General features: G+C 47.2%; 7 protein-coding genes across 7 annotated transcripts; 5 read left to right on the forward strand and 2 right to left on the reverse strand.

Annotated features, from left to right (window-relative positions):
• Positions 1–1,792: 1,792 nt before the first annotated feature.
• F4807DRAFT_456632 (SnoaL-domain-containing protein) lies at positions 1,793–2,647 on the forward strand (the record flags this gene model as incomplete). The annotated part of the gene is made up of 1 exon (XM_048000906.1): positions 1,793–2,647. One exon carries the CDS (start codon positions 1,793–1,795, stop codon positions 2,645–2,647), a length of 855 nt encoding a protein of 284 aa, XP_047857812.1.
• A 2,025-nt stretch (positions 2,648–4,672) lies between these two features.
• Positions 4,673–6,124, forward strand: F4807DRAFT_456633 (voltage-dependent anion channel-domain-containing protein; the record flags this gene model as incomplete). The annotated part of the gene is made up of 2 exons (XM_048000907.1): positions 4,673–5,585; positions 5,655–6,124. 2 exons carry the CDS (start codon positions 4,673–4,675, stop codon positions 6,122–6,124), a joined length of 1,383 nt encoding a protein of 460 aa, XP_047857813.1.
• A 497-nt stretch (positions 6,125–6,621) lies between these two features.
• On the reverse strand, positions 6,622–7,855 carry F4807DRAFT_257690 (uncharacterized protein). Its single transcript, XM_047994462.1, has 4 exons — positions 7,584–7,855; positions 7,264–7,534; positions 6,993–7,207; positions 6,622–6,924 (listed from the first exon to the last, which is right to left on the reverse strand). Exons 1-3 carry the CDS (start codon positions 7,758–7,760, stop codon positions 7,011–7,013), a joined length of 645 nt encoding a protein of 214 aa, XP_047857814.1. The 5' UTR covers positions 7,761–7,855; the 3' UTR covers positions 6,622–6,924; positions 6,993–7,010.
• A 2,057-nt stretch (positions 7,856–9,912) lies between these two features.
• On the forward strand, positions 9,913–12,746 carry F4807DRAFT_449936 (subtilisin-like protein; the record flags this gene model as incomplete). Its single annotated transcript, XM_048000072.1, has 5 exons — positions 9,913–10,041; positions 10,107–10,463; positions 10,514–11,371; positions 11,433–11,527; positions 11,576–12,746. 5 exons carry the CDS (start codon positions 9,913–9,915, stop codon positions 12,744–12,746), a joined length of 2,610 nt encoding a protein of 869 aa, XP_047857815.1.
• A 178-nt stretch (positions 12,747–12,924) lies between these two features.
• On the forward strand, positions 12,925–14,022 carry F4807DRAFT_257984 (bola-like protein). Its single transcript, XM_047994464.1, has 2 exons — positions 12,925–13,100; positions 13,408–14,022. Exon 2 carries the CDS (start codon positions 13,409–13,411, stop codon positions 13,880–13,882), a length of 474 nt encoding a protein of 157 aa, XP_047857816.1. The 5' UTR covers positions 12,925–13,100; position 13,408; the 3' UTR covers positions 13,883–14,022.
• A 1,272-nt stretch (positions 14,023–15,294) lies between these two features.
• Positions 15,295–15,825, reverse strand: F4807DRAFT_456638 (uncharacterized protein; the record flags this gene model as incomplete). Its single annotated transcript, XM_048000908.1, has 2 exons — positions 15,295–15,368; positions 15,426–15,825. The coding sequence occupies 2 exons, from the start codon at positions 15,823–15,825 to the stop codon at positions 15,295–15,297; spliced, it is 474 nt and encodes a 157-aa protein (XP_047857817.1).
• Positions 15,826–22,956: 7,131 nt separating this feature from the next.
• On the forward strand, positions 22,957–25,159 carry F4807DRAFT_258343 (NUDE protein). Its single transcript, XM_047994466.1, has 2 exons — positions 22,957–23,435; positions 23,518–25,159. The coding sequence occupies exons 1-2, from the start codon at positions 23,208–23,210 to the stop codon at positions 25,051–25,053; spliced, it is 1,764 nt and encodes a 587-aa protein (XP_047857818.1). The 5' UTR covers positions 22,957–23,207; the 3' UTR covers positions 25,054–25,159.
• Positions 25,160–27,841: the final 2,682 nt, after the last annotated feature.

A 27,841-nucleotide genomic window follows, 5' to 3' on the forward strand; every position in this document is an offset into this window, starting at 1 on the left:
CCGTGAAGTTCCTTTGCTTAGAAAGCCATTTGACTTTTTAGGTAGGTATACAGGCTGAGACATTAGAAATCAACTTCCAAGATACCTGCAGCACCGATACCTTGCAATACCGCCGACAAGGTTTTTACCCATAACGGCTTCATACGAGACTAGGATAATGGCGTGCCTACGCGAGTTGGATAGTATGATTGGAAATTGATGGATTCTCTCACGGCTCCCTAACCCGGCGGCAAGATAGAACATGCCAAGTTAGCGCGATATTTTCTAACTGGGAATACACACATACGTGACCCAGTCCTCTACTCGACTCTTCCGCGAATACACTTTCGTGATTACAACGTTTCATGGCTAAGACTATCAATCACGGCCGAGAGACGCTGGTGTGGTTATTCGAAGGCGTTCGTAGCCGTTTTATCCGACCTAGTTGCCAACACCTATGTCTGGTATCCAGAACCCTATAGAAGGTGAATCTACGTAGATATCGATTATGGTTGGGAGTTGTAACCAGGAAACAATCTACACGATGATAGGAGCCAAGGACTCACAAGGTAGTAGACTTGGGTTACCTCTGGGCTCATTCATCATCGAGATTGAAGAATTCTTGCACGAGCCATAACTAGGTAACATCTATCCGTGTAAATGGGTGTCCCGTAGGGCATGAGGAAAATGGAAGCAGGAATCCCTTCCCATAGACCGTGTATTACAATTTCTTAAAATTTTTCATCTGGCAAATAGTAGGCCATAGCGTATAATGCATTCAATATGGTTCATTATATGTACGACGCTTGGGCGTTGGATATTCGTCAGAGCAATTCGCTTAGGGCTTATGTATAATTATTCTCCTAGTATGGAAAAGTCGTGATAAGCCTCATTATTTCCTTCGAAGCGGTAAAAATCCGTCGCGACTATAATGTGTTACTGCATCCGGCAACGAGTTCTGCACACCCAAATCCCATGATCGTGATGGGCTGCAGCAGAACAGAAGAAAAAAACCGAAAAGAGGAAAAAATACCAAGCATTTTCAGCTTTCCAAGTCCCGGAGTCCCACTGTAATCTTTTAACGGGCAAAATCCGACACGTCTATTTTTATTCCGGATGCTGAAGAATTGTTTCCAATCTGTATCCTTATTACTTGGCTGGCTTGGCAGGGTATATGGTGCTTATCTCATAAAACGAAAAGATCTTGGGTATTTCCTGAACGGGTTACCCGGCGGCTAGCTTTCGTCTGAGCCTTAACTCACCTATCTGAAGTTCATCCTTGGCGGTATGTTTCGAGTTCTTATGGACCCGCAGCGTTGGGTCCGGCACAGGGGGGGTCTTATCTGTTGTTGACGAAATTCATCAACACATCCATGTGACGCCAAGCATCGCGAACCACAATATTCGTAAGTATCGTCTTATGGTTGAAGAGACACATCAGTAAATGCTTTCGTGTCTGTCAATTGGCATCGAGAGAGGAAGAATACGGTGTGTTGTTAGTTAGCGGTAAGTAGGATATGCACGACTGCAGCCAAGAGACTGGATCCGGCATTCTTATAGCTTATAAGAGCGGCCCGTTGGTAGATCCCGTCCGCCTTTCTTGCCAACCTCCCTGTTCCTGCAGCAACGGGAGAGGATATTCAGGCACAGCAAAAGCCGTACAAATAGAGTCGAGCTTGTAAGAATTGTAGGCGTGTATAGAGTAGGAACCCAGACAGGTAGGCTCAATACCTTGTAATTTCGTTGCCTTAGTTAGGAATATTCGCGAACATCGACCCAAGACGGTAATAAACTATCATCGAAAAGTGACACGATGGCCGATATCGAGCAAATCTACAGATGCATCATCAAAAGCGTCAACCAAAAGAAATGGGAGGATTTGCCAAGATATATGACCTCTCACCTCGTCAGAAACGGCCAAGACTATACGCCCGAGAGTTATGCCGCAGAGATAAAGTCCTTCGGCGGCAACGGTGCATCCGTCACGCTGACGGTGGACGTCCTCATCGTCGACCAAGCATCGCAACGTCTTGCCTCGACTCTGCTCGTGAAGGCCGAAGAGGCGAATGCGAACGACAACAATAGCGCCCAGCCAATCTCATTTACTGAGCAGCAGTTTGTTTGGTTCAAGGATGGGAAGGTATCCACGATGTTTACGCTGGCAGACGGCGAAGAGATGCTGCGCCAACTCTCCGAGCCTGAATACCAGTACACGCCAGACCTTATCAGCCTCCAGCCGCTGCCGCCGAGCCAACCCGTAGTAAAACTCTCCGCCGGCGAATTGGAAGAGACGTACAGGGCGTACATCCGCTGCATAAGCGGGCAAACAATGGAGACGGACCTGCACAAGTTCTGTCACCCCCAAACGATCCACAACACCAAGACCTTGACGTTGGACCAGTACAAGCTCCTGATACAGAACGCGCGCACGGCAATCCCAGACATCGTCTTCGGCCTGCACACCGTGATCGCGGACGAGAAGTCTCAGCTCGTCGCCGTGCGCCTCGAGCTCACGGGCACGCCAGTCGGGATCATGGCAGGCGCAAAACCGAACGGCCGCCACGTCAACTTCTGCGAGCACGTCACCTACCTCTTCCAGGAAGGCAAGATAGCACGCATATGGAGCATTCTGGACAAAGAGTCGTATCGCCGACAGCTGTCGGCTTAACGGCAACAGCAGCTGCAGCAGCGACGAGAAATCAAGAAAGGCAACCTGCGGTCAGAATATGCAATCCATACATACCGGTAGGAAGCCGCCAAGTCGACAGAACGGACCCTTTGGATAAGAATCTTTCCGGAGTAACAGAAGGCGAGGAGAGATTGGTGAGCATAAAGCTTGGGAGGATAAAAATACCAGCTCCGTGTATCATCGAGCTGTCGAGTTACTCCTAGACCCATAACATCTGTTTCGCATGTGATCGTCACTCCCTTGCTGGTAGCGGTAGTAGCGTTAGGTATAGCTGGTATGTAGAGCTATGTAACAGATTGTTTTTTTTATTTTAGTTTATTTTTTCCCTTCTAGCAAGGGTTCTCTCGGTGACGACGATGGCGCTGGCTTTGGCGTTTAGACGGTCCCACCTTGCCACGCCTTGCGTTCTCTGTAATGGATCTGTCTGTTCCTGTTAGAGCCCTCAGGTATGCTGTGTTGTGCGTGCTATGCTGCGCTATGCTGTGCTGTACATGCTGTACCGGTAGTGTAATGAGGCGTTCCTAAGTGTTCTTAGGCGTTCTTCAGCGCCAAGTCTAGAAATTGATCAAGCCGCTATTGAATATTGATCCAAGACAAGAAGTCTTGGCGCGACTATCCCGTCTATCACATTTTATGTTTGTCAGTTTACGCGCAAGTCTTCTACGTCAACGAAGGCGCAGTTTCTCCCAGTACGTCCGTAGCACGCAGACCATCAACGGATGATCGTGTACGATTTTTGTCTGACTCGTCGAGAAACAAAAAAAATTGTTCGGATGAAACATGTGCTTCTCATACGCTTTGGTCGGCGCGGGTGTTTTCGGATCGCTCACTCATTCTTCAAAACTCCACCCCCCCTTTTACGATAATTTGTGGCCCCCACTAAGCCTTCAGCCAAGACAAGTTGCCAAGAGTCGCTATCTATGAGGCTCATGCTATCCACTTTGTTCCACGGATGTGTACCGTAGCTTACCATCCGAACTAGGGTAAGGCCGTGAGATCTATTTTCAATGGGTCCGGCCCACCGGCCCACCGGCCTCAATCAACTTCATGTTTGACGTCGTCCTGTGAGAAACAATGGCCGGGATGACGTCCGTGTGGTCCAATGAGCTTCGATCTTGGCGTTATGAGGCTCCATGGTGATCTCCCTCGTGCCAAGTCGCCGCCTGTGTCTTGAGCATCTTTGCTGACACCCTATCAGGAACCAAGATATCTCAAGAGATTTCTTTGTTTCTTCCCTCCGTCTTGGCTCCTGATCCGTCACAAGGAGTACCGCTTAACAAAACTGGACTTCTATTTTCGACAGTGTCGTCGTTTCAAGGCGTGGGGGGCCCGTTTTGGCTCTCTTCGCGTTCATCTCATGGGCGGCAAGGGGTCCTGGGAGTGTGAATCTCGTGGTGAACGCTAGTATCGTATGCGGATTAGACTGATCTTGACCACGAGCTGGGACTTACAAGGACTGTAAAAATTGTGCATTTGTGAAGTTTTCTGTGGATCCATAGCATAGCACGTATCCCTCGTTGGGCAGCACGAAGATCGCAATGGAAGCTCGGCCATCTGCGTGCAACCCTGATTTAGCGGTAGGCCCTATCGAGACCCTCCGTCCTGATTCGGGTCCTGGGCAAGCAGGGAGAGAGCCCAGAGATCCTCTACCGTTAATTGTTTCTTATTTACATATGTTTCTTATGTCTTGGCTCGGACTAACAGGGGAGGCGGTGGTGCCAATCTCACATAAAGGATTCGTAATTTGTTCAAGTATTCTGAGTTCATACCCAACGTTCGTATCCTCTGGTACGATATTCGATTTCAGTTCTCCCGGAGGCCGGTACTCTATAGTTTGGGTTGTTTTTCCGCTTTTCTCTTTTTATTCTCCTTAGTTTCCCTTCAGTTCACCATCACTTGTTTCCTAGTATTATCTGTATAGATCTCACCTTTCCCCAGATCTTCTCTTCGTTTCCCTTTTGGCATTTAGCAGTACTGTAATAGTTTAGACTTACTTTCGTGGAGATGGAGCGGAACTTAGCTGGTGCCCCTATTTCTAAGGGCAGCACATCTTATCAAACATCGCCGACACACTCATTTATGTTTCCCGACTCAGAACGGACAACAATACAATACCCCTTAGATGAGAAGAGACCAGATGGGTCCGAGGAAGAGCGGCCCGGGACGCAACTCAGCTCATCTGCAAACTCGATTATCGCGATGAAGGAGGGCCGGGGTAAAGACGTCGAGCATGGCAACAACGAGCATGGAGAACACCACATCGATGTCAACGATCCGAACCGACCGAAACTTGGAATCCGCCAAAGGATGCACCACTTCACCTGGGCGTGGTTCACATTACCCATGAGCACGGGTGGATTATCACTTTTGATATTTGCTCAACCTCATCAGTTTCCGGGTCTTCGACAAATCGGGTTATTCGTTTATATCGTCAACATTATTATCTTCACCTCGTTAGTATTTGCTATGCTTACACGGTTTTTCCTTCACCAAGGCGACTTCTGCAAATCTCTATCGCATCCTCGTGAAGGATTCTTCTTCCCGACTTTCTTCTTGTCCATCGCTACTCTGATCACTAGCACCCAGCGATACGCCATACCCGACGGCGATGTGGCGCTAAAATGGTTCATTCAAGCTGTCTTCTGGGGCTATGTTGTTATTACACTTATTCTGGCAGTCGGACAGTACAGCTTCGTCTTTGCGACACATAACTTCGGGTTGCAGACGATGATGCCAACTTGGATTCTGCCGATCTTCCCCATCATGCTTTCGGGAACTATCGCTTCAGTCATCGCCGATACGCAACCGGATATCACAGCGATACCGATAGTGACCGCTGGAATGACCTGCCAAGGTCTAGGATTATCTGTCGCTGTTATGATGTATGCTCACATGGTTGGACGTCTAATGTCAGCCGGTACGTAATCCAAACGGAGAAGTAAATCTTTAAGTGTAATGGATATAAGAGTGGCTAACAATGGAACAGGTCTTCCGAATCGCGAACACCGACCCGGGCTTTTCATGAACGTGGGACCACCAGCTTTCACGGCGCTTGCTTTCATTGGAATGGCGAACGGCATGCCCGACACGTTCGATCGAGAGATGGATGGGTTCATCGACGTCTTCATGATCAGGACTTTCGCAATCATCGGTGCCGTCTTCCTGTGGGCGTTGTCTCTTTGGTGGTTCGGCATTGCTCTGGTCGCAACGATTAGCTCGCCCCCCAAGTACTTTCACCTGGGCTGGTGGGCGATGGTCTTCCCAAACACCGGTTTTATCCTGGCAACAATATCGATATCCAACGAGCTCAATAGCGAGGTGGCCAAATGGGTTGCAACCGGGATGTCCATCTGCTTGTTCTTAACATACTGTTTTGTCTTATACAGCCATATCAGAGCAGTCGTGGTTCAAGATATCATGTACCCTGGGCGAGACGAGGATGTTAACGATCATTAAAAGGGCATTCCAATCTCCACCTCCTACCTACTTCTTTTTACCGCAGGGTAACGCGAAAATTGGCTACACAGATAACGTGTGATGTTTTTTTATCGTTATGTATCCCCTTATTCCCTCGAAAAAATCCCCTCCTTTGTATACATAAAATGGTGTCCAGGGGAGGCGATAGGGTTTGATTGACCCTAAAACAATCGGCTGGTTTCCTTTTGGTTTTTAAGATATCCCCAAGCGTTTTAGATGGACATGGTTGTAGCCTCATAAGGTCTACATGGAATAGGTTGACAAGGGCTGAGCGAGTCCTCGTGGATAATAGACATAGAATATCATAAAATAAAACAGAAAAAAAAAATCAAATTGTAATATTAGCCAAACTTTGGTGCTCATTCGAAAAGGTGAATTTGAAGTCTCCATGGGCTTATGACCGAAGAGATAGCTTGTTAGCCAGAATTAAATTGTCTCTGCCTTCATGGGAGAATGAATAGGTAGTGTGATACAAAGAACATGGCAATTATGGAGGTAATGGCCACGGCTATCAAATGCGTTTCGGGTACTAGTGAAAAGACAGGTGGTAACTGGATAGCGACAAGAACCTTTTGAAGAGAAAATGCGGCCGGCTTGTGGTCGTTCTCCTTTTACCCGAGTTGCTAGCCGCCCCTTTTCCGGGTTACGCCAGACACGGTCGCTCGCCCCGGAAACCTCACATGCTCCGATATCCATCTCTTGGTGATTATTATCGTTGCTTGTTGATTGAATAATTCCAGTCATGTCGTTTGGTGGCTTTATCGTCAGTACTACTAGTACTAGAGAATTTCAAAATTTAGTATTCGCTCAATGGGGTCTTAGAAAATGGTCATAGTTTTATGCTCACTTGTTCTTGGACCTCCTTTCAACGGGTTCGGCGCTTGTGTGAAGCGTGGGCTGCTTCGCGGCTCAATATCTCATCCTCGATTAACTTGCGCCAGCGCTCAAGCTCACGGGTGGTAGCTTGTTCAAGCAGATCCGCCGTCAAGGAAAACCTGTCCGAGTCTGAATTGTCATCATCATCGTTTTTACGAGCCCTTTTTCGATTTTTGACAGCTCGACCTTTCTTGATTTAGCTTTATAGTACTTGATCTCCGTAATCGCTGAAAGTCACTGACCTGAGTAAAAAGAGCAAGCAGACGCCGTGCTTGAGAACTGGCAGTTTGTGCAAGCGCCACTGAAGGTATCTGGGCCAGCAGCAACACATTCCACGCAAGGGCCACGGGACTTTCTATTTAGACACTGCTTGCAGCTGTCATCATTGCTTGACGCGACTGTGAGGTAGGCTGCAAGAGCTGACATCTTTTGTTGTCTATCAAGTTCAAGCTTCGGCCATATTCTTTTGCCACTTTCTCGGAGCACCTTGAGGTCGATCAGGCGTAATATGATCTAAAGGCGTCAATTATCAGTTGTTTTGGTTTGATGTATCTTGCTTTACCTGACCGTTAGCTTCGATAATTTCTCGTACGTCATTATACCGCGATTTTCGAAGTTGATCAACGACTAAACACGTAAGTCCGAATTTGTCAGTATTTTCCACGGGTTCTTGAGCCGGCTCCAAAGGCCGGCCTTTGTACGTCCATTGAGATAACTCTAATACGTCTTCGCCGGCCATTATTGAGCAACCAATCTCGACGAGTTTAGTGGTTTCAATACAGTTTTTGATTGTTAAAGATCGAAAAATTTTTTTAAATTGTTTTTAATATTTAGTCTATCTAGGTAGTGTGGACTTATCTCTTTAGGTTTAGTAAACTCGGGTTAGCTTGATGTATTATCACGATGTGTTTCATTGTAAAACAAGCTATATCTGCTCTTGATCAAGCTTAATCAACCTCTAGATTATGTATGGCGGTGTGTTTTAAAAATTTAAAAAATTAAAAAATTAGAAGAGAAGAACAAGTATGCACCCCTGCTTGTGTAACATGATATACTGTGTAATTCAATAAAACCCATCCTTGCGTTTTTTTCAAAGCCAGGCTATGCGCGATAACGACATTCAAACAAATAAAAACCATCCAGGATACCAAATTCTCAAAGAGGAAGAAATCCCATCAAATCCCGCGCCTCGACTCGCAAAGTGCTTAAAAGACTGTAGGATTGTCGCCGAGAATTCTGGATTCGGAGCCCTACCGATACCTACCTAGTAGGTACGCTAGGATGTGGCTTGCCTGGGCTAGTAGCAAAAAGGGGTCTAGTCAGCACCTAAATCTCACTGCCGACAGGGTCTAGTGGCGCGATCTTAGGTACTGCAAGTCCTGAGCCATTCCCCAATAAGGAGGTTGTTCTGCCCGTTCCTGATCTCGGGCGTACCCGGATATCTCATATCATAGGTCAATTGCATTGGATGTGCTTACAGTCTTACTACACGCCCACGAATTTTCTGACAGTTTTTATTTTTATTTTACGACGTCTATCTCCGGCGCAGAATTATCTAGAGCCGCATGAGGCAAGTCGAGTCGCTTGACGTCGCGTCCTTCGCGACGGCGCTCCCGAGAACGCATATATTGCTGTCTGATTTGAATATATTGCGCACGCATCTTGTGTGATGATGCCATGGCATGTATATTGTCTCGTGCGCGTGATTGCATCGCGCAATATACCTTAGAATCGCCAGTCCAAGCACGACACCGCGTGAGGTGACATTTGCGCTCCGACTGCAGGATTCCAGGTTATTCGGGGCGCTTAACCACCGCCAGTCGATAGATATCGCTTTCCTTCAGCCGGGACGCCTTGCCGACACCGAGCCCCGAGAACTACCTACAGTTGCTTTAACATACCTACCTGGGTAGTTTTCGTGGCTCGAGTAATTCGACGCTCTTATATAAAAAGTCTTTTAAGAAGTCTGAATGCAACTGTCTTATCCAGCCTCGGCGCATTGACGATCTCTTTGTGTAATCGTAATTATCTTTGGATTCGCCAGGTTCTGTCTTATCTTGTGCTCCGGTCACATTGCACTAGAAGTCTGCCGCGGTCGAAGACCCCGGGGATGTCTACCCCAAGCGGGCGCGCCTCCGCGATTCTCTGCGTGGGAATAGATTGTGCGATAGGACCCTGGACCTTACACTGAAATTTCACCTCCGCGATAAGAATTAAGAGGCATAAGAGTCCTAGCGACGAAGATGAAAAAACAGTCTTAAGAGTAATCGTTGAATTCGAGCTCATACCAGAACATCGAAGTATTCATTAAGTGCCCCGAAGACATTGTCGAGTCTGATGTCTTCATCTCATATATCCATTTTGGAGAAACATGCGCGACCATCATATCATAAAAGGGAAACGTGGGGAACATGGGTAATTTCACCATCGATAAAGCTTCGCCTATTGCCCGCGCCGCCCCCCCTGCCAAGCTTCTCCAGATCATGGAAATATCGCTGTCCACGGCTATCCACCTGCCTCCCCTGTATGTTCTGCATCTTCAATACCACCACGGGAACTGCATTGGTCATGACGGGCGAAGAAAGCAAGCTAACTAGCTTGCTAGCTTGGACGGATTATCAACACTCACGCTCGCAATGCAACGCGACCGCGCAGCGAGATGGCACGTCTAATCTTGCATGCGTTGACTCGTAGCTTGGCAGGTCATCGATACTCGCCAGCCAGCTACAAATACTCATCGAGGCTCCCACCATCACTTGGAATGATGGGCACCAACCTCCTTCTGGTCTTTTCCTCGCCGAGTCCTTCGGTGCTCATATACTCTGTTTCGGTCCTTCGCTTTTAGACACTCGCTTGTCAAGTTAAGCTTCTCACAGCACTGCCCATTAAAGATGGTTCGAGGAAACTTCCTGCTGTCGCTGCTCGCCAGTGCGGCGAGCATTTTCTCAGTCGAAGCGAAAATAGCGGGGGAGACGAGGAACATTGCTGGATCGTACATTATCGAATTCGAAGACACCCAGGTATTTTAGCCTGAACGCGCCTTAAGAGATGGTTGCTGTACTAACCGAGGTTGAATTTGGGTCAGGACTCGGTAGAATTCTTCAATCACATTAGCTCGAAGGCTAAGACGCGGATGAATCTGGATTATCAGCTATTCAAGGGTGTCTCCATTCAATTCGACGATCTAAAGACAGCCGAGGAAGAAGCCGCGAAGCTTAACTCTCTTGCTAGCGTCAAGCAGGTCTGGCCGAACAGAGTATACACGTTGCCCAAAGATGAGGTCGTGTGGACAGGACGAAGCGGTGGAAAAGACTACATCAAGAATGTCAAGAGGCAGTTGGGAAATGACACCTTCACTCCGCACGTGATGACCCAAGTGGACAAACTGCGGGCAAATGGCATCACTGGCAAGGGAGTGAAGATCGGCATTATCGACTCAGGTGTAGGTATTTATGTCTTGGTCGAGGAATGCCAGCTGCTTACTATCCTCAGGTCGATTACACACACCCCGCGCTGGGTGGCTGTTTTGGTAGTGAAGACTGTCTGTTCACATATGGCACTGACATTGTTGGCGATGATTATAATGGTGATAACACGCCAGTCCCAGACCCCGATCCGTACGACGGCTGTGGCGGTCACGGTACTCACGTCTCGGGAATTATTGCGGCGCAGGCGAACGAATTGGGCTTTACGGGCGCTGCCCCGGATGTTAAACTCGGCATGTTCAGAGTCTTCGGCTGCACTGGTGGCGCTTCGAACGATGTCTTGATTGATGCCTATATGCAGGCATTCGAAGCTGGATCCAACATCATTACTGCGTCAATCGGAGGTTCTTCAGGTTGGAGTGAGGATCCGTGGTCCGTTGCTGTATCCCGAATCGTCGAAGCAGGCGTCCCATGCACAGTTTCGGCGGGCAACGATGGCGCGGCCGGGTTGTTCTACGCCAGCACGGCTTCCAATGGTAAGAGGGTCACATCGATCGCTTCCATCGACAACGAGGTCACACCGCTGCTTCTGACCGAATCGAACTTCAGCGTCGATAGCGGTGATCAACAGACGTTTGGTTACGCCCTCGGAGAACCGGCCGAGTGGGCTAATGTTAGTCTTCCGCTCTGGACTCCTTCATTCGATATCACCGATGAAGCCCAGGCTTGCGACGCGCTCCCGGAAGATACTCCTGACCTATCCGGATATATCGTGCTAATTCGTCGTGGCACTTGTACTTTCATTGAAAAGGCAACCAACGCCGCTCAGTACGGTGCCAAATATGTCTTATATTATAATAATGTCCAACCCGGCGCGATAGGACCTGCTGTCACTGGTGTCGACGGCGTTTTGGGCACTGGCATGGTAAGATTTCGAGATACGTCACCTTGTCCATTCTGAATATTGCGACTGACGAATAAACTAGGTTACCGCGGCGCAAGGTGAATCATGGGTCGCGGCATTGGAGGCCAACTCCACGATTGAGTTAGACATGCTTGACCCCCTCAAAGCACCCGTTAGGTAAGATTTTAACGAAAGATTCCGAGATCATCTTCTGACAGACGATAGCTTGTCGTACGAGCAGAATAACGTTACTGGTGGATTTGCTAGCTCATTCACGACCTGGAATCCGACTTTTGAGTTGGATATCAAGCCGCAGCTCGCCTCTCCTGGAGGTAACATTCTGTCGACTTTTCCAATCCCGCTCGGCACTTACGCGATTTTGTCTGGTACTTCTATGGCGTGTCCGTTAGTCGCTGCTATCTACGCTCTCATCTCGAACGTGCGAGGTACTCTCGATCCTGCTACGATTGAGAATTTGCTGTCCGCTACAGCTAACCCGCAATTTCTGAACGACGGAGAACAAACTTATTCAACGCTGGCACCCGTCTCGCAACTCGGTGGCGGCATAGTTCAAGCATACGATGCTGCTTACGCAACCACTTTACTGAGTGCGTCCAGCCTCGCCTTCAACGACACAGACCACTTTGTCGACACCCTAAACTTTACCATTAAGAATCTGGGCACTGAAGACGTCACTTACGAACTAGGTAGCGTGGGCGCCTCTACCGGGTACACTTTCTCGGATTCCATCTACCCAGATCCCTTCCCAGGGTTGGAACTGACGGATGAATATGCCACCGTTGTGCTAAGCGAGCCAAAAGTTACCGTTCCTGCTGGTGATGAAGTTGTCGTCTCGGTGACAGTCACTCCACCTGCCCTCGACGCCGCCCGCTTGCCGGTTTACTCCGGCTACATCACGCTGAACGGCACTAATGGCGATAGCCTATCTCTGCCATATAACGGCGCTGTCGGTAGCTTGCACAGCACTCGAGTCTTGGACGTAGGCTACCTCTCGATCTCGTCCGACGAGGAGCTCAACCCTGTCACCGGCAATGCATCGTTTGTTGTACCCGGGAGCAACACAACGAACGCCAATACTACGTACCCTGTCGCTGTAGCATTGTTAGCATTCGGCTCGCCGCTTGTAAACATCCAAGCTGTGCCTCTTGATGCCGCTCCAGGGGCTACCGCTAGCCATATCTTTGGTTCCCCGCTTGCCTATGCGTCCCGAGATCCCTATATAGTACAATGGGACGGCAAACTCGCGGATGGCACCTTAGCGTCGGCCGGCCAATATAAGTTCCGATTCGAGGCGTTGCACATCTTCGGCGATGCCTCGGATCCGGCTGATTACGACACCGACGAGTCATCTGTATTCACGGTCCGCTATGTTTAAGAAGGGTCCGGCACATGTATAATATATCAGGGAGGTATATAACGAGAAAAATGTACATATCATTGGATGTATATGTTCATTTATGTAGGAAACTAGTATAATAAGATATCAAGTTTCTGAATCGGTGTAATTTTAGCCTGAACGATCCTGTGGATCGAAGCTGAGCAGTGAAGTAAGTGGCTTATTCTCACCATAATTTGGACTGACTTGCTAAATTGGCAATTCTAACCCTTTCTGGCGAAAAAGCATTTGGCAGTGTTGATTATACGATGCCTCTACTAGATTGAATTAGGTTTGTTCGCATTCTAGGTGCTGTTCTCGGATAAAGGGATTGGTGTTGAAAAGGTGAAGTAGGTAAGGTTAGAAGCTTTATCCCGTCAATTCCGAATTTATGTAATCATAAGCTTCCCTTTATTACATAATACGTTCAATGGAATATTCCCGTCTAAGATCCATGCACTTAAGCTACTAGGTAGGTATTTAACCAATCAGCGACTTCGGGATGACGATTAGTTTCGTTATCGCGAATACCAAGCTTTTTATCTCTTTCATCTTTTTAATCCTAGCTTTTACATATTATCTCTCACAGCCTTTCGATTTCTAATCAACGCCGTTTCGTCACATTTTCTCTTAGAGCATTCTAATAGGCGAAATTGTTCAGGATGCTGTGTCACCAATGTCGACGCCTCGCTGCGACAATAATTCAACGAGGCACAAACGCCTTGTCGCAGCGCGCCCGCCTCATGCACACATCTTCGTCGCAATCTAGAATAGGTGCACTACTACAACCAGCCTTCCACAGCTCCGTAAGACCTCGACGAACAGCTATACGATCATATTCAGCATCCACCCCGACAGAAGCAAGGACAGCCAACGCACCATCGCTCCCCGAAAAGCCCGATTATCTCGACAATGACGAGTCCGCCATATGGGACAAGCTGACGGCCGAGTTCGCCCCAACAGAGCTCACCGTACAAGATATATCGGGTGGCTGTGGGTCAATGTATGCCATCGAGATTGCGTCGGAGAAGTTCAGGGGCACAAACATGCTCAAGCAGCAGAGGATGGTCAACGCCGTGTTGGGTGAACAGATGAAGAATTGGCATGGCGTCCAGCTGCGTACTAAAGTTCCCTAAGTCGAAGAGGCCGATGGAGATGTGATGGACTGTACACTAAATGGAGCAACCACAATACGGCTTGTGGAACCGCGAGCCATGAGATGTGTCGTCGTGGCTGTAACCGTGGCTGCTATACCTGAATATTAGCAGGGTTCCGGCCATTGAACTTGTACGTATACCGACTACTCGGCATTGTACATAATATAGTACTAATGAGCGGCGGAATCAGTGAGTTATATCAAAATAAATTCCCCCCTTATTGCCAACCGTCCTAAAGCTATTTTGTGCAGTTATGTTTCAACGCTGTGTTGACTTGTGGCTGAGACCTGTCATCTCCAGTGTGGTTCTACGATAATTGAATAACGCCAACGGTAGCATGTCTTGGAACATGGCTTTAAGCCCATGATAGCATGAACATGCCAAGTTCAAGTGTGTGGCTTGAAGAAACGTATGCCGCAGCCACATTACGTCGATCCTCTTTAGATTGCTACGTCTCTCAATAGGCTACGGCATCAGGTTGTCCGACGGCATCACTGTCAACTAGATAGATTAGTCTACGCCGCTACAGAATATCGAAGCGTTCTAGAATATTGACTATGTGCGCCACGGCAGATCCTTGGCGTTCGGATGAATAAGCGTTGTTTTCCTTACCCCAGCCTGCCCAGTGTCCCAGTAAAATGGATACAACATAGGCGACCGCACGAGCTAATACAGCCATTGTAAGCATAGAGGTGCGGAGTTAGGACTTCCCGGCGCAATACCGCCTCTAGCGGCTCTGGTCTATCCGAGACCCTTAGGGTCTTGCGTAGATGTCCTAAGCAAAGACATCAGCACGTCACAGCTTAGTATGCTAATCGGGCACTGAGTGGCTGACGGTAAGGGCGTATCCGAGGCCAATAGCCACTAGATAAGAGAAGTTTAGGGTCTAGTTAGAGAACTAACTCTAGACGGCTGTCGAGCTTGCATATAGCTATTACGACAACACGCTATGAATTCGTATTCATTCATGTACAATGTTTTGTAAACCATAGGTGCATAACTCCTACCTACTACCTACCTGGTAGGTAGCAACTCACACTACACATTTCGAGGATACTAGAGTGAAGTAGATAGTAGCTCGTAACATAATAGAATTACCGTAGCTCCCTTTATTTACACGATGAATAGATAACGTGGGTGGCCAAGCTTCGTCTCTGCTTACGGTTATGCAACCCCTTTTCACTTATATTCAGCACATCACAAAACAAATATAGTAGATATGTACGATTAGATTGAGCAATCGATGCTGTGTAAATCTAATCTAGGTTGACAAATAAAACCTGGTCTATACACTCGATATTTCTAGTTCTTGCGCACTACAATGCCCCATATAAAGCCCCATTTATGAAATACCCGGCTAATTTATCGTTACAAAGAATCCATTTATAACACTATCTGGGAGCTCGTGGGACTCCAAACCCGCCGTTTCGTCGTAATCTCCTCAGGAGATGTTGTTCGTCAGAGGCTGCAGATACAAGGATCAGTATTTTGTAACTATACAATGTAAGTGCGGTAAACTTACAAGGAATTTCAGCAGCAACGCTCTGGTCGTAGGCAATGATCTGCGTTGTCATCGTTGACTCAGCAATGACCGCCGCGGCGCCGTCAGGAGATCCGTAATCCATGCGTATGGCGCTCACTTGAAGAGAATAGGTACCGGCGTAGCTCACAACGAGATCGGGAAACACAAAATATTCTGTTGTTCTGCTGCTGCTTCTGGAAGAAGATCTGTCGTCTAGACCTCTGCCGGACATTGTTAATGTGCCATACAGTTGGTCCTCGAGGACCCGTCCGTACGGGTCGATAAGGGCGATCTGTATGAAATCATAGGCGTCGTTGCTCTCGGAGCTTACAACAAGAGGCGGGTATAAGACCGCACCTGCCTGTACTTGGGACGGCGGTTGTACTTCGACTGTGATCATGACTATAGTATTTATGTTCCTGATAGAACTGTAGATGTCCCAAATTCATCTAGCTGCAGGAAATCCAGAATGACTTTCTGTCTGACATGTCACTACCGGCCATCTTGTTCAGATCTTCGGGGGCTTTTTAAATATATGTTAGTGACACCACCGAGCCCCTGGAGCCTTGACCAGGGCTTTCTTATGACGAGAGAAAGAGAAAAGTATATGGATCACTGCAAGCCCGGAATGTCTCTACGGATACTTCCGCGGAGCTTCAGCGTATATGATTTGTTACAGGTCAAAGAATCATAAGACTTGTGACAGACTATAGATCTAGGATCGCGTTTCTAGAACACGACTCAGGTATTTGTGGCATGCCCCAAATCTAAATGAAGTACCTGGTTATGTATAAAAACTCATTTTATAAGATACCTATCAAGCCGTAACTACCTAGATATGTAATTGTTCAATGCAAATCCCCATTAGATAGAAATCTCATAATTAAGGTAAAAGTGTTCATCACCAGGAGAATAATACCTAACTAGACTTCGACCGATTTCAACTGACGTGATACCATCGTTCACATCGCCTTAAACTTTCTCTCACGGATATGGACCGAATAAACAATCGTCACTGAGCATGCTGCTGTCATCAAACCATAGGATATATTAAAGAAATAATCCATGTGCAGGCTACGCCCAAGGCTGTCGGTAGCCCAAAAGGTGTTAACCCAGGTAACGTAGTAGTGTATAGCTAATGAAATACGATCAGTAATCAAATTAAATATAGGTGCGAATCGTGTGAAACAGGAAGAGCCTTGGCCTATTGAAACTTCCATCTTCTATGGTACATTGACATTTGTGAGATCAAAAGAAGAGTTTTTATCCTGTCGTGACGTGGTGGGAATACTAACACTCGTGTCGACAGGGGTATCACAAGAAAGATCGACATGATGACGAGTAGTGCAAGGGGTACCGGACTCCTGGAATTTCCAAGGGTACTTCAGGGATCTTCTATTGTCTAAACCTCACATAAAGCTATTATTCTCTAGTCCTTAACATGCTCATTAGTTGAAATGCCTAGCTTAATCATGACAAGCTGGCCGAATCAGTACGATTCGACCATAGTAATGAACCAGTACATAGGCAATGGGAGCTTATTTATGGAATGGTGTATAATATAATATGTAATTTAGATAGGTTAAGAAGTTATGATCATGCCCATAAGATTAAGAAGCCTACTTGAAGACAAATGAATCGCAGGTTGCTGAATGGAGCTTATCTCGCTACGGATGAGATGTACCCCATAGTCGATCAACCGTTGGTTGGTGCGTGGTATGCTGAGTTACATTGGCAACTCGACACTGGCTTATACATATTACGGATCTTCCCAGGAGGTCCTGTAAGATTTCAAAATGCGCATTGGACATTCGTGCGACCAATGAGCAACAGTCATATGATGGTGTTATGATTATAGTTACGAGGTTTTTCAAATCCTCATCAAAAGTTAACGTAGGTAGAAATTGCAAGGAGTAGACTGAAAATGCCTAGCTACTGTGGTTTCTATAGCTGAAAAATTGAGGCTAGATATCACATTGATATATGATCGGATCTAAACCCGCCCGAACCAAACCTGTGGAATAGGGATGCGTAATACGTACTGCCGAGAAACGTATGATTGGGCAGCGTGACCATCTACAACCTCACTTTCCATTGAGCGACTCTTCCGCATGAAGTACCTAATTGCGGCCGACTGCGCGTTAGCGTGCTTTTGCTTCTGAAACGAAGCAGCGGCGTAGGGCCAATGAACCAGATCCTGGGGGACTTTTATTGAGGCTGCAGCTTCGATTGCCGATCGGTATCCAATTTCTGCAGATCTGAGATCTTGCATATGTACATACACTGTAGACCAGGGTAGTAGTGTAAGGTAGGGCTGACCCTCCGGAAAGAGGCATCGAATGTCCGAATACGGCTACATCCGTTTCCTCTTTTTTTCGGAAACGAAAAGATCCGTTAAGAAGCAAGGCTAGGACTTGATATACGAGGAGGATATTCTTTAGCTGGAATTGCCTTATAATTTCCCTCATTATATGTGCATCAGGCGGATGAAATCCGGTAGTCATCGTGGTTTCATAACAGCAGATCCATGAAGATTACATTCCTTGTGGCCACAAATGATAACATAGATTTCGGTGGATATTTCTATTCTAAGCTCGCAGCCCGGTTACGGATCACTCAACGTATGTTAAAATATACAGGTAATGTCGTGATGCTCCCTAGTAGGTACTCATGGATCTCACCTACATCGGATACGGGTAATAGGGGTGCTCTTATGAAGGCCAAGTAGGCAGGCGGGTACTGGTGCGACTAATTACCGAGACAGTCCTACATCAGACGTCGAATAGACGGGCTCGGTTACCGGGGTTGAGAAAGTCGGTGAGTTAAAATCCCCCGAGTGTTCCACCGCACCGGCCGCATTGGTGGCGTTGATGCCGGAGCTTTTCTCGGCTACCATCCGAGAAATTTCAGACTGCGCTCATTGCTTAGTCGAATAGTATATGAAATGGATCGGTTGGCGATTGTCGATATGCTCTTGACACTGTTCTAATTGTGATTTAACAAGAAACTAGGCTCGTTTATCAATCCAAGAGATTTACATTACCAGGTTTATCATGTGACGAATGCTAGGCAGGGGTTGAGGGTATATCGCGAAGCTAAGTCATCTCTTGACAGTATTACCAAAAATAAGCTGACCAACCGATTCAGTCAATACTCTTTTAGATATTCCCTTTGCATCGTTGCAAATTGCGCAAGTGACTAGGTATGTTTGCCTAAGTCTTTTCGCCCCAGAATTACCAAGTAATTTCAGACGTGGACCAAACGACATGGTAATTATGCGAGGCGAATAGGGGCAGCCGTCTACATTCTTGTCGCGGGGTCTATTCTCCAAGCTTTCAAGAATCCCTGGATAGGTAGGTATTCCCGCACCCTGCCGTACCACACGAATCAATAACAAGGTTTCTGGATCCGGAGCAGGTTAAATGCGTAAAGAATTCAGTGACGGATTGCATTAGCAATTCCAACCCCATATTCCCTCTCCACTCTCTTCTGCCAGTGCAACACATCAACTCACAGATCAGTATCATAGTTCATTAGACCGGCCTGTGTTATCAATAAAGCGAAACCGAAATTCCTAGCGGCATGAAAGGGATGAAGAAACGATATTAACAAAGACGATTTTAATTATTAGCCGACTTGAATCATCCGCAGTCTTCTCAGAGGGCGCGTCCATTAGGGCCTGAGATGCACATAAAGGCACCATAGCAAAAAGGCCTATTCTCACAATTCGTAACCTGGATATTCCAATTAACCTACAGCTGGTATCAACCACGCATCTAGGTTGTTGACTTTCCCCATTTTGAAGGTTGATGAGGCGTGGAAGATTGCCGACAATGTCTTTTGAATCGTGGTAAGGGGCTACTTATCCTCTTCTACAGCTAGCACAGCTTTGGCGGCTTTGGTGGAGAGAAGCTGGCGAGCCCCTCAAACCCGGAAACGGCAATCTCCTAGATGATAGGATCGATCAATTAGTTGGGATCGACATCAGGGCTCGACCCGGTCAGAACGGATTCAGAAAAGGTGTCCCGTGTGCTAATGCTGTTGTAATGCACTGCACGTGCTATGGAGGGTAGTAGTACCGCTAGCACATGGCGTACTTTCTCCGACTTAATTCTCCGGTGAACGTCAGGTGATCCCCAAGTTATGCCCCACAACTGGATCGGGAAGACCGGGGCACGCAGCGACGATGGTGATGCCGAACTTATCTCCATGAGACCCACTCCGGAAACCGTCGGGACCTGCGGGGATTGGAACGCACCGGTCGAAAGAAAGACTTCTTCCCTGGCCTTTAGGTAAAGGCCGGAGTTTACAATTATTGTTGTGGCTCGCTTCTGTTCATCGAATACTGGAAACCCTTCACGTTGTGTCGGACGTGACAGCAATTCTTGGGCACGTAAAATGACAACGCTGTTTGCTTTGTTCCATTAAAGTTGGCCCCTAATCCTTGTGGGCGTACCTAGATAAACACACTGATCATCCAGCCCTGAGGCTTCTGGAGGCTTAGTTTTCGCGGGCTCTATCACATTGCGGCCAGAATTTAATAGTTGAGAAGAGGATGGGAAAGGTGTATAAAATCCATAAGATAAATAGAGCTGTGGCTAGAATGTCTCGATCGTGGCTGAGCCGAGGTTGCGCCAGGTCACACTTCTTTTTCTCCCGGCTAAAACCTCTTCGAGGTGGCTTTGAGGTGGCCACTTTTTAAGCAGGCTTGCGTTGAACATGAAGGCCGAGAATCTCCCCGGAAATTCGAAAATATAATCGTTTCCTTCTTCGCCTTCCATAGGTAACTTATCTTTGTACCTTGAAAAACTTCTTTGGAGTTTAAACATCCCGCCTTCGAGATTATTTAGGTCAATAAGATCTACTTTCCAAAATGTAGGTCGGTATTTAATCGGCACCCTGCTGCTTGTCATGTTCAGAGATTCGCAGGAGACCAAAGAAGATTGAGAAGTGATGAGTCATCTCTCAATCACTAAGATGAAACCTGGTCTTCCGGATCTTAACGCTGCGGTGAAAGTCTTTACAACAAAACTGCGACCATTTCAAGACCTGACACGACAGCGAGATGAAGGTATCCATGACAGAGCTAGCCTAATGTGACTTAAGGATATCGGAAATAGAGATCAGTTGTCAACTCGTCCCCTATCCAAGGAGTGTATTTGATTATTGGGATCCTCTGCAGCGCGTTACCACACAGATTACCATGGCTAGCACACCGATTAGGAAATTGTGTTTCCTAATATCATTTGGGACAGATAAGAGGATCAAAAAACTTGTCGATGAACGAGGCAATGGCTGGAATGGATCCGAGAGGTGAAAGCGATATGGTTGCAACAACATAGACGACGGCGCGAGCAATTATAAAAAACCAAGCACTGAGTGGTAGTCAATATTCACATCGGTAACCCGTTTTTGTCTAATGGTGCGGGAATCGACAGGACTGCCACTCGCCTCACTGATCTGCCATGATTGATACTAGATGATGTACACGGCTAATTCCAATGACCATTCTGTCATACGGCACAAGAAGTCGTGGCTGACAGGTTTGAGTGAGAGTGAATAAGTCCTCACTGACCTTCAGCCTTAGTTAGAGGTTGAGGTAAAAACGGTAGATTCATACCTAGGTACCTACGAAAAATATAATTAGCTGAATACATACCTGATCCCACAGCACAACGCCCATAGGAATCCCAAGAGATACCTTTTCGAGTTGTTAACCTTCAAAAAGAGATTATTGTAAACCTTGCTACTGTCCTTTAGTAACCTCTCTAAACCTACTCAGGTGTTTATTGATAATATTATAAAGTAGAACATTCTTAAGGTGATTTCGTGTCTGCGCATACATTTACATATCCGCTAAGTGTAATGGTTTCTAAGCCAGGACGTTGAAGTGAAGGAGAGTTCGACCTCCTATATTACCTGAGAAATGGGGGGGATGGAGGAAAAAAGGGGTAATCAAGGCATGAGGCTTGAAAGTTTGTCCGAGGTATGATTAGCAGCACTTACACCATGCTGCAGCCCTATCGCTTATCCTCCATTTGCACTGCTTTGTCGACCTTACAACCCGCTTCAATCTTGCTAGGTTTTCGCAGCGATAAGTTGTTGAGGCAGGTCATCGTTTCGATTGATCGGAAACACTGACAAGTGTATTATGCTAGCTTTTCATGTGAACAAAGAATCGTAAATCGTACCGGGTGTAGGGTGTCACTGGGTATCGATGAAAATGACAAATTCGGCCAATTGAAATTAGAACTAGACTTCATGCAGTGATGAGCGGCATAAGGAGATCCTTGCCGATGCTGACACTAAGAATGACAGATTTGCGACCATGTTGGCATTTTCGTCTGAGCTTATGCAGGTTGGGCTGGGAGACTAAGAAAATCCGAGCAAATCTACCCCGTGAAGTTGGGTACGGCTTGAAACGCTAGACAGGGCAATGATACACCGCTCTGCTAATATAAAATTGTCTCAAGGTATAGCCGCTGGCGCATGAGCCTTTAAAATAACAACTGCATCATAGTAGGTACAACACGATGCCTAACCGCATTGAATGACTCCTTTAGGAGTGCAGCACCAAGTGGGTTGATGGATGTAGTGCTTTGACTATTACCTCTAAGTCGTTTTTGTGATAGTTTGAGAGTGATGGGAACATGGTCTAAAATAAGTGAATGTTGAAATCACTATGAAGAAGCACCGAACTTTAACAATCGAAGATTTAACGATGTCTTTTCGAATCTAATAATAGCTAATAACAATTGTGGGATAAACGTGGTCCTGCATAACCTTAAGTAAACAAATAAGTACATGCCTTACATAGCAGGCAGACATATAAATGCAAAGTATATTTCTAAATACACGACACAGTGGTGGGGCTTCGGACGAATAGCATTGGGGAAGCAGCAGGACCGAACGGGTTGTCAGGGTAGCAGGCACGTACGGTGCACGAACACACGTCCCGCGCTAAGCCCGAAGTGGGATTAGGGTGATGTTGTTTGAAGGGGGGAGTCAGTTGGAGAATGTTGACACTGGGAAAGAGGGAAAGCGCTACACTACAACGCTAAGTACAGTACAACAACCAATTCCCATCTGGACTCTCCCGGTTCATCGTCGACAACCCGAGTCCGTCTTTTCGCCAACCACGACACGACAGACGACAAACGGCGCACGGTAAGTTAAGCGACAAACTCGACATACAGACGACGACGACGAACACTGCGACACCGAACCTTAACACCCTGACGACCTATTCCATTCTCTCCCGCCTTGCGACCCTAATACGCCACGCAAAACACGAATCCTCACGTACCCCGACAGAGGAACACATGCATGTAAGTTTGTGTCTATGTGCGTGTGCGCTCTGGTGAACTCCGCAGAAAGAGATGCGACAGACAAAGGATAATAGGACAGACAATAGACAGTACTAACTATCAGCTTAGAAGAAAGGATACCTTTCTTAGTCTTCACTATCACTTCGCATTGCATTCACGACCGTTATTCATTCATTCACTATATTCTTGGCTTTAATTTTCACGACACACACATACACACATACACACACCTACATACACTGTATCTCTTTTGTTGCTTAACGACATTCGATTCTTCTTAACTCCAGTACGACGACACGACCTGAGGAACTGTCGCATAGTAGACCATCTTGTTATATCAGCACCAGGACCGAATACCCGGGACAGCCCCCTTCACCGCCAATGCGACAACAACACTTCTAGGCGAGATCGATTTGCGCACAAGGCACATTTTCGAAATCAACAATAAACAAACATGGCTGAACCGCCTTCTTCACCACCGAACGAGTCCGCTACTCCCGAAGAATCCCTTGCGTGGTATAAGAGACAGTATGAATTGTTGGCCGACGAACTTGCCGATTTTCGTGAATCCAGTCACGACTTGGAGGCCGAACTTGAAAAGGACTTAGATGCTGCCGATAAGCGACAACGCGAACTGCTTCAAAAAGCCGAAGAATTACAGTTTGAAGTCGACGAGTGGAAAGTAAGTACGCATTAATTTTATGGCAAAATGCATATTTTATTTTGTCTACATGGTATTGAGCAAAGACTAACTTTTTAACTAGGAAAAATGCAAGAAAGCAAAAACAGAGGCAAACACAGCGCAGAACGCTCTGGAGAAGGAGATTACGAATCTCCGCGACTCCAACCGTACCTTGCAGCTTAAGTTGCGCGACATAGAGGTGGCCAACGATGACTTTGAGCGGCAAGCACGGAACACCACGTCATCTCTCGAAGACATGGAATCTAAGTATAACGTGGCTATCGAGAGAACCGTCATGATGGAGGAGGAGATAAAGATAGGCGAACAAGAACGAGAGACTTTGCGCATCGAGGCTCAAAGATTGCGCGAGGAACTGTCAGACCTGAAGGTAGAGGCCGAGATCATGCAAGATAAGATCAAGAAAGCAGAGATCCGCCATCTATCCGCCATTTCCACAGATATCTCGATCCCTGAGTCACCTACATTCGAGGACTCGCCCCGCTCTTCTATGGCAAGCTCTCCCCTTGTCACCACACCCCCCGACGACATATCTTTGCCTCCTTCGAACAAGGGGGCTCCTACGCTCAACGAGCCTCCGTCGCCGCCTATGTCAGATGCTTCAGCGCCTTTCCCAAGACCTGCCTCTAGGCTGAAGACGCCCGCACCCTCGACACAGAAGAGGTCCCGCCTTCCTTCTGCCGATCGCAGCATTACTCCCAAACCGAAGACCGCCGTTTCTACCAGCACGCGCGTTCCAGGTATGCGCTCCGCTACTACTAGCCATAGCAGTACGGCGCGCACGCCTGCGCCAAAACGTACCACTACGAACCGCTCAGCGTCGAACAGAATACCGCCGTCGACTTCCCTTACCCATGTGCGGACTCTCACTGCGCAAATGCAACGGTTGGAGGCTCGAGTTCAGTCAGCGCGGTCTAAGTTACCCGCTCCTGTCAACACTCCACCACGCGCATCTCCAAGATCGTCGGCTGCTGGTACAGGTCAAGTGCCTTCTACAGTCACGATGCGCTCGCGGAAGCGCACTATCGGTTCTACAACCTCCTCTATAGCAGATGAGACTCCAACCCAGGCTACGACGTCCAGGCACGTGTCTAGGCTAAGTACATCCGGTGTATCGAGACTATCCTTCGGTCCACTGCCAAATCGAACCAATCATTATGATCCGGATAGTTCGTCTATTAGCATATCTCGTCCTAGTAGCCGAGCCAGCGTGTCGAGCTATGCCCGGCCTGAGAGGCCACCTAGTCGTACCGAGATCCCTCGTCCCATGTCCCGCACGAGCTTTTCGGGTGCGAGAACACCTTTGGGAGTAAGGCCTAGAAGCTCTTTTAGTGGAAGTATACATGGCCATTCCCACAGCGTTAGCCGTATCGACCCGGACGAGTTCGACGAACGTTTCGAGGAACGCACCCCAAGTCGCCGGGGTACCTACAGCAAGTTTGACGGTGATGGATCTGCTAGTAACATACCCATGCCTCGTCGACAGAGCGGTGGAATGCATTCGGCTCGCAGAACTAGTGGTGGCAGTACCAGTGCAGCATCAACCGACGCCCCTACCGGCAGACCGAGGAAGTTGAGCGATCTCGGGGAGACTTACTAGTCTCCCCCATGACCTTTTTTTTCTCTTCTCTTCTCCTGTATCTTACGGAAGTGCTACAATAACAGCACTCTCGGACAAGACGCAAGAGGTTCTAGCATTATACCTTCGTCGAGGCGTTGAGCCGAGGCGTCACGAGTTACGGACGGACTTGCATATCGATTCTTCGCCGGCTTACTTGCCGGCTTTCTCATCATTACAGGCGAAGGGGTGTTTTACGGCCAGATGGCGTGGGCAAAGCATCCCCCCTTGGTAGGCCTGGCAGGACGAATTGACGGTGCTTTTTCTCCTCTTTTTCTCCATATTTCGAGGCGAGGCGGGGGGCATGGGGGGGCGTTCGCGGCAAACCCGGACTCGGGCGGCATTACAGACTGGATGTTGACCTCTTTTTTCTCCTCCAACCCCCTTTTTTTATTGGACATACCCCCGGCGGTCGATGGTTTCCAAGGTTGATGACAATTCATTTTTCTTCCCCCTTTTACCCCTTTGTGTGTGTGTGTATTCAAGTGTGTCTGTAATGGGAATGGAATAAACCCGCCCTTGTACATACGTGTGCGGGAAACTAAGATGATACGATGGGCCAGGGTTTTTTATTTTCAAAGGACCCGAGAATCGCAGAGATTAGATCGAAAAGACTGAAAGGGAGAGTCGCGGATCTGGATCTGGGAATTGTTTGTAGTAGTAGTAATACGAGCCCGAACGGCGCACATTCTTTCCCTTTGTTAAAAAAAAGAGATTTTTAAGATGTTATCTGCATGTTAGTAGTGCCGCGTTAGGCGTGAGATAGTTGAGATGGCTGGTCGTTGTGGTGAGAGACCGGGGTTGAGCGTTGTGAGTTGTGGTTACTTGTAAGGTAGTGTAGAATGCGTAGTGTAGTATTAGATAGCTAGACTTGGGAGTAGACGAAATTTCCCCATAGCTAGATCATCTTGGTTGGTACCATACCTGTTTATACGTGATCGTCGAACATTTTTGACTTGTCCTGTATCGATACCCAAGGGCGAGTCAGATGTGAACGGTGTTTCACGTGCGATATTTGCCTAGGTTAGAGCAGTATGTGTGTATAATGAGTTGAGTATATTAAGGATACCTTTAGATACCGTCACGAAACTCGGGCGTCTGCCTTTATGTAGTTGTGCACCAATGAAGAGTGAGCGTCCTTCCTTTCCTCGAAGACAGTGCCCTCCTTAGACCATTAATGTAAGCAGGTATCATGGAATAGGGGCAGGTCCATATATGTAAGTATCAAGCCTTTATATAGAGTAGGAGAGTTTATGTGCTTAAGGGACGACTGGCTGTATATAGGGGCTTTGGAATACTGGTTAAGGGGTTCGCCACATAGAGTTAAAGCACCCTACTTAACTTAAGTAGGTAATGTTCAGCTAGGGCTGGCTGGGACGTTGTGGTACCTGACTGAGACTGCTCGGCACTTCAAGTATACGGTAGATTATTAGATCTACCATGCGCGACGGACCAGGGATAATAGAGATGATACTTGTGACTGGAAACCCAAATGTGTTGCAGGAGATGTATAGATACCTAGGTAAGTAGGGTATCTAGTCTACTCAAAGCCTTCTATAGGCAACATGACTAGCTTAGCAACTTAAGACATCAACACTGAAGATGTGTTTGGAATCTTTGAGGCATCAAGGCTTATAGTGGTTGGAAAATTATCCCCTTCTAATTACCGGACCGATCAACAGTACTGGTTACAAACGTAAGTCAGTATCAACGCCCGTTTCCACGTATAAAGAATGCGTTCGCTAGGTAGTGAAATGATGGAGCTCCTCGGTTTGAGTTAATAGACCTATGTAGGTAAAGGCTGATATACTATTTTGAAAGGTATCTGGTATATAGGTACCTAAGCATGTATGATATGAAACGGTATACACAAGTGGCGGATGATCTATTTTATATACACATTCCTGCCCAGATGCTGTGTACTCCAACCCCCGGATCACCGAGTCCACCAAAGTTAGTGTTATGAAATGTTAGGGTAATCTTTATCCCGTCGTGGAGTAATTCAGTTCATATGAACCGCTTCATCATAGGTATTAAGTTACCAACCTAGGTACGTTTCCTAAAGTACCTAGGTAGCCAACCTCGAGCAATTCAGATCAAGTGCCCTTATGGAGTTCTGTCTTATCCTATGCGTTGAATGATCTTTGAGCCCTATCGGAAGAGTTACCATACACCAACCCCCTGGAATACCCGGGAGTTTCTGATGATCTGCTAAACACTATCACATTTAGACAACGAGGTATCTTAACAAAACGCATAGGTAGTAAAAGGTTATTCGGTGATATTTCTGAGGTCGTGCGGCGTTAATAATTTCCTTTAACGACTAGTCTTCGTATCCCGAATTTCAATTTAGACGCTCAGGAACGCTCTACATCATATGCGAGAGCCATGTGCAAAGGTCGGTTAGAGCCCTCATAGGCACGTGTCTTCAGCATGGCTGATTGGAGTGAAGCTTAAGTGCCTGGTAATTAACCATGCTCGGCCCGTCTTATTCTAGAAGATCTATGCACACGTCTCCGGGTAGGACTCGTCGATGGCACTTCCTTAATTGGGTTGGGATAAGGCTGGCCTTTACTGTAGGGTTTCTAAGTTCTTACTATTACTGCAATAGGAATATCCGTATTTGGCAGTTAAAAGGATGGTTCATTCGTCATGGTCGCATCCAAGCTAGACCCGGAGTGGACCTTACAAGGCCTGTGCCGTAAGCTGCTGACAGTTGGGTGTTAGTAGACAATCTACAAGCAGGCATTCCTTGTATCGAGCCGCAGTG

The sequence above is a fragment of the Annulohypoxylon truncatum genome (genome assembly GCF_022578515.1).
Source record: "Annulohypoxylon truncatum strain CBS 140777 unplaced genomic scaffold F4807scaffold_4, whole genome shotgun sequence".
In the NCBI taxonomy this organism is placed as follows: Eukaryota; Fungi; Ascomycota; class Sordariomycetes; order Xylariales; family Hypoxylaceae; genus Annulohypoxylon; species Annulohypoxylon truncatum.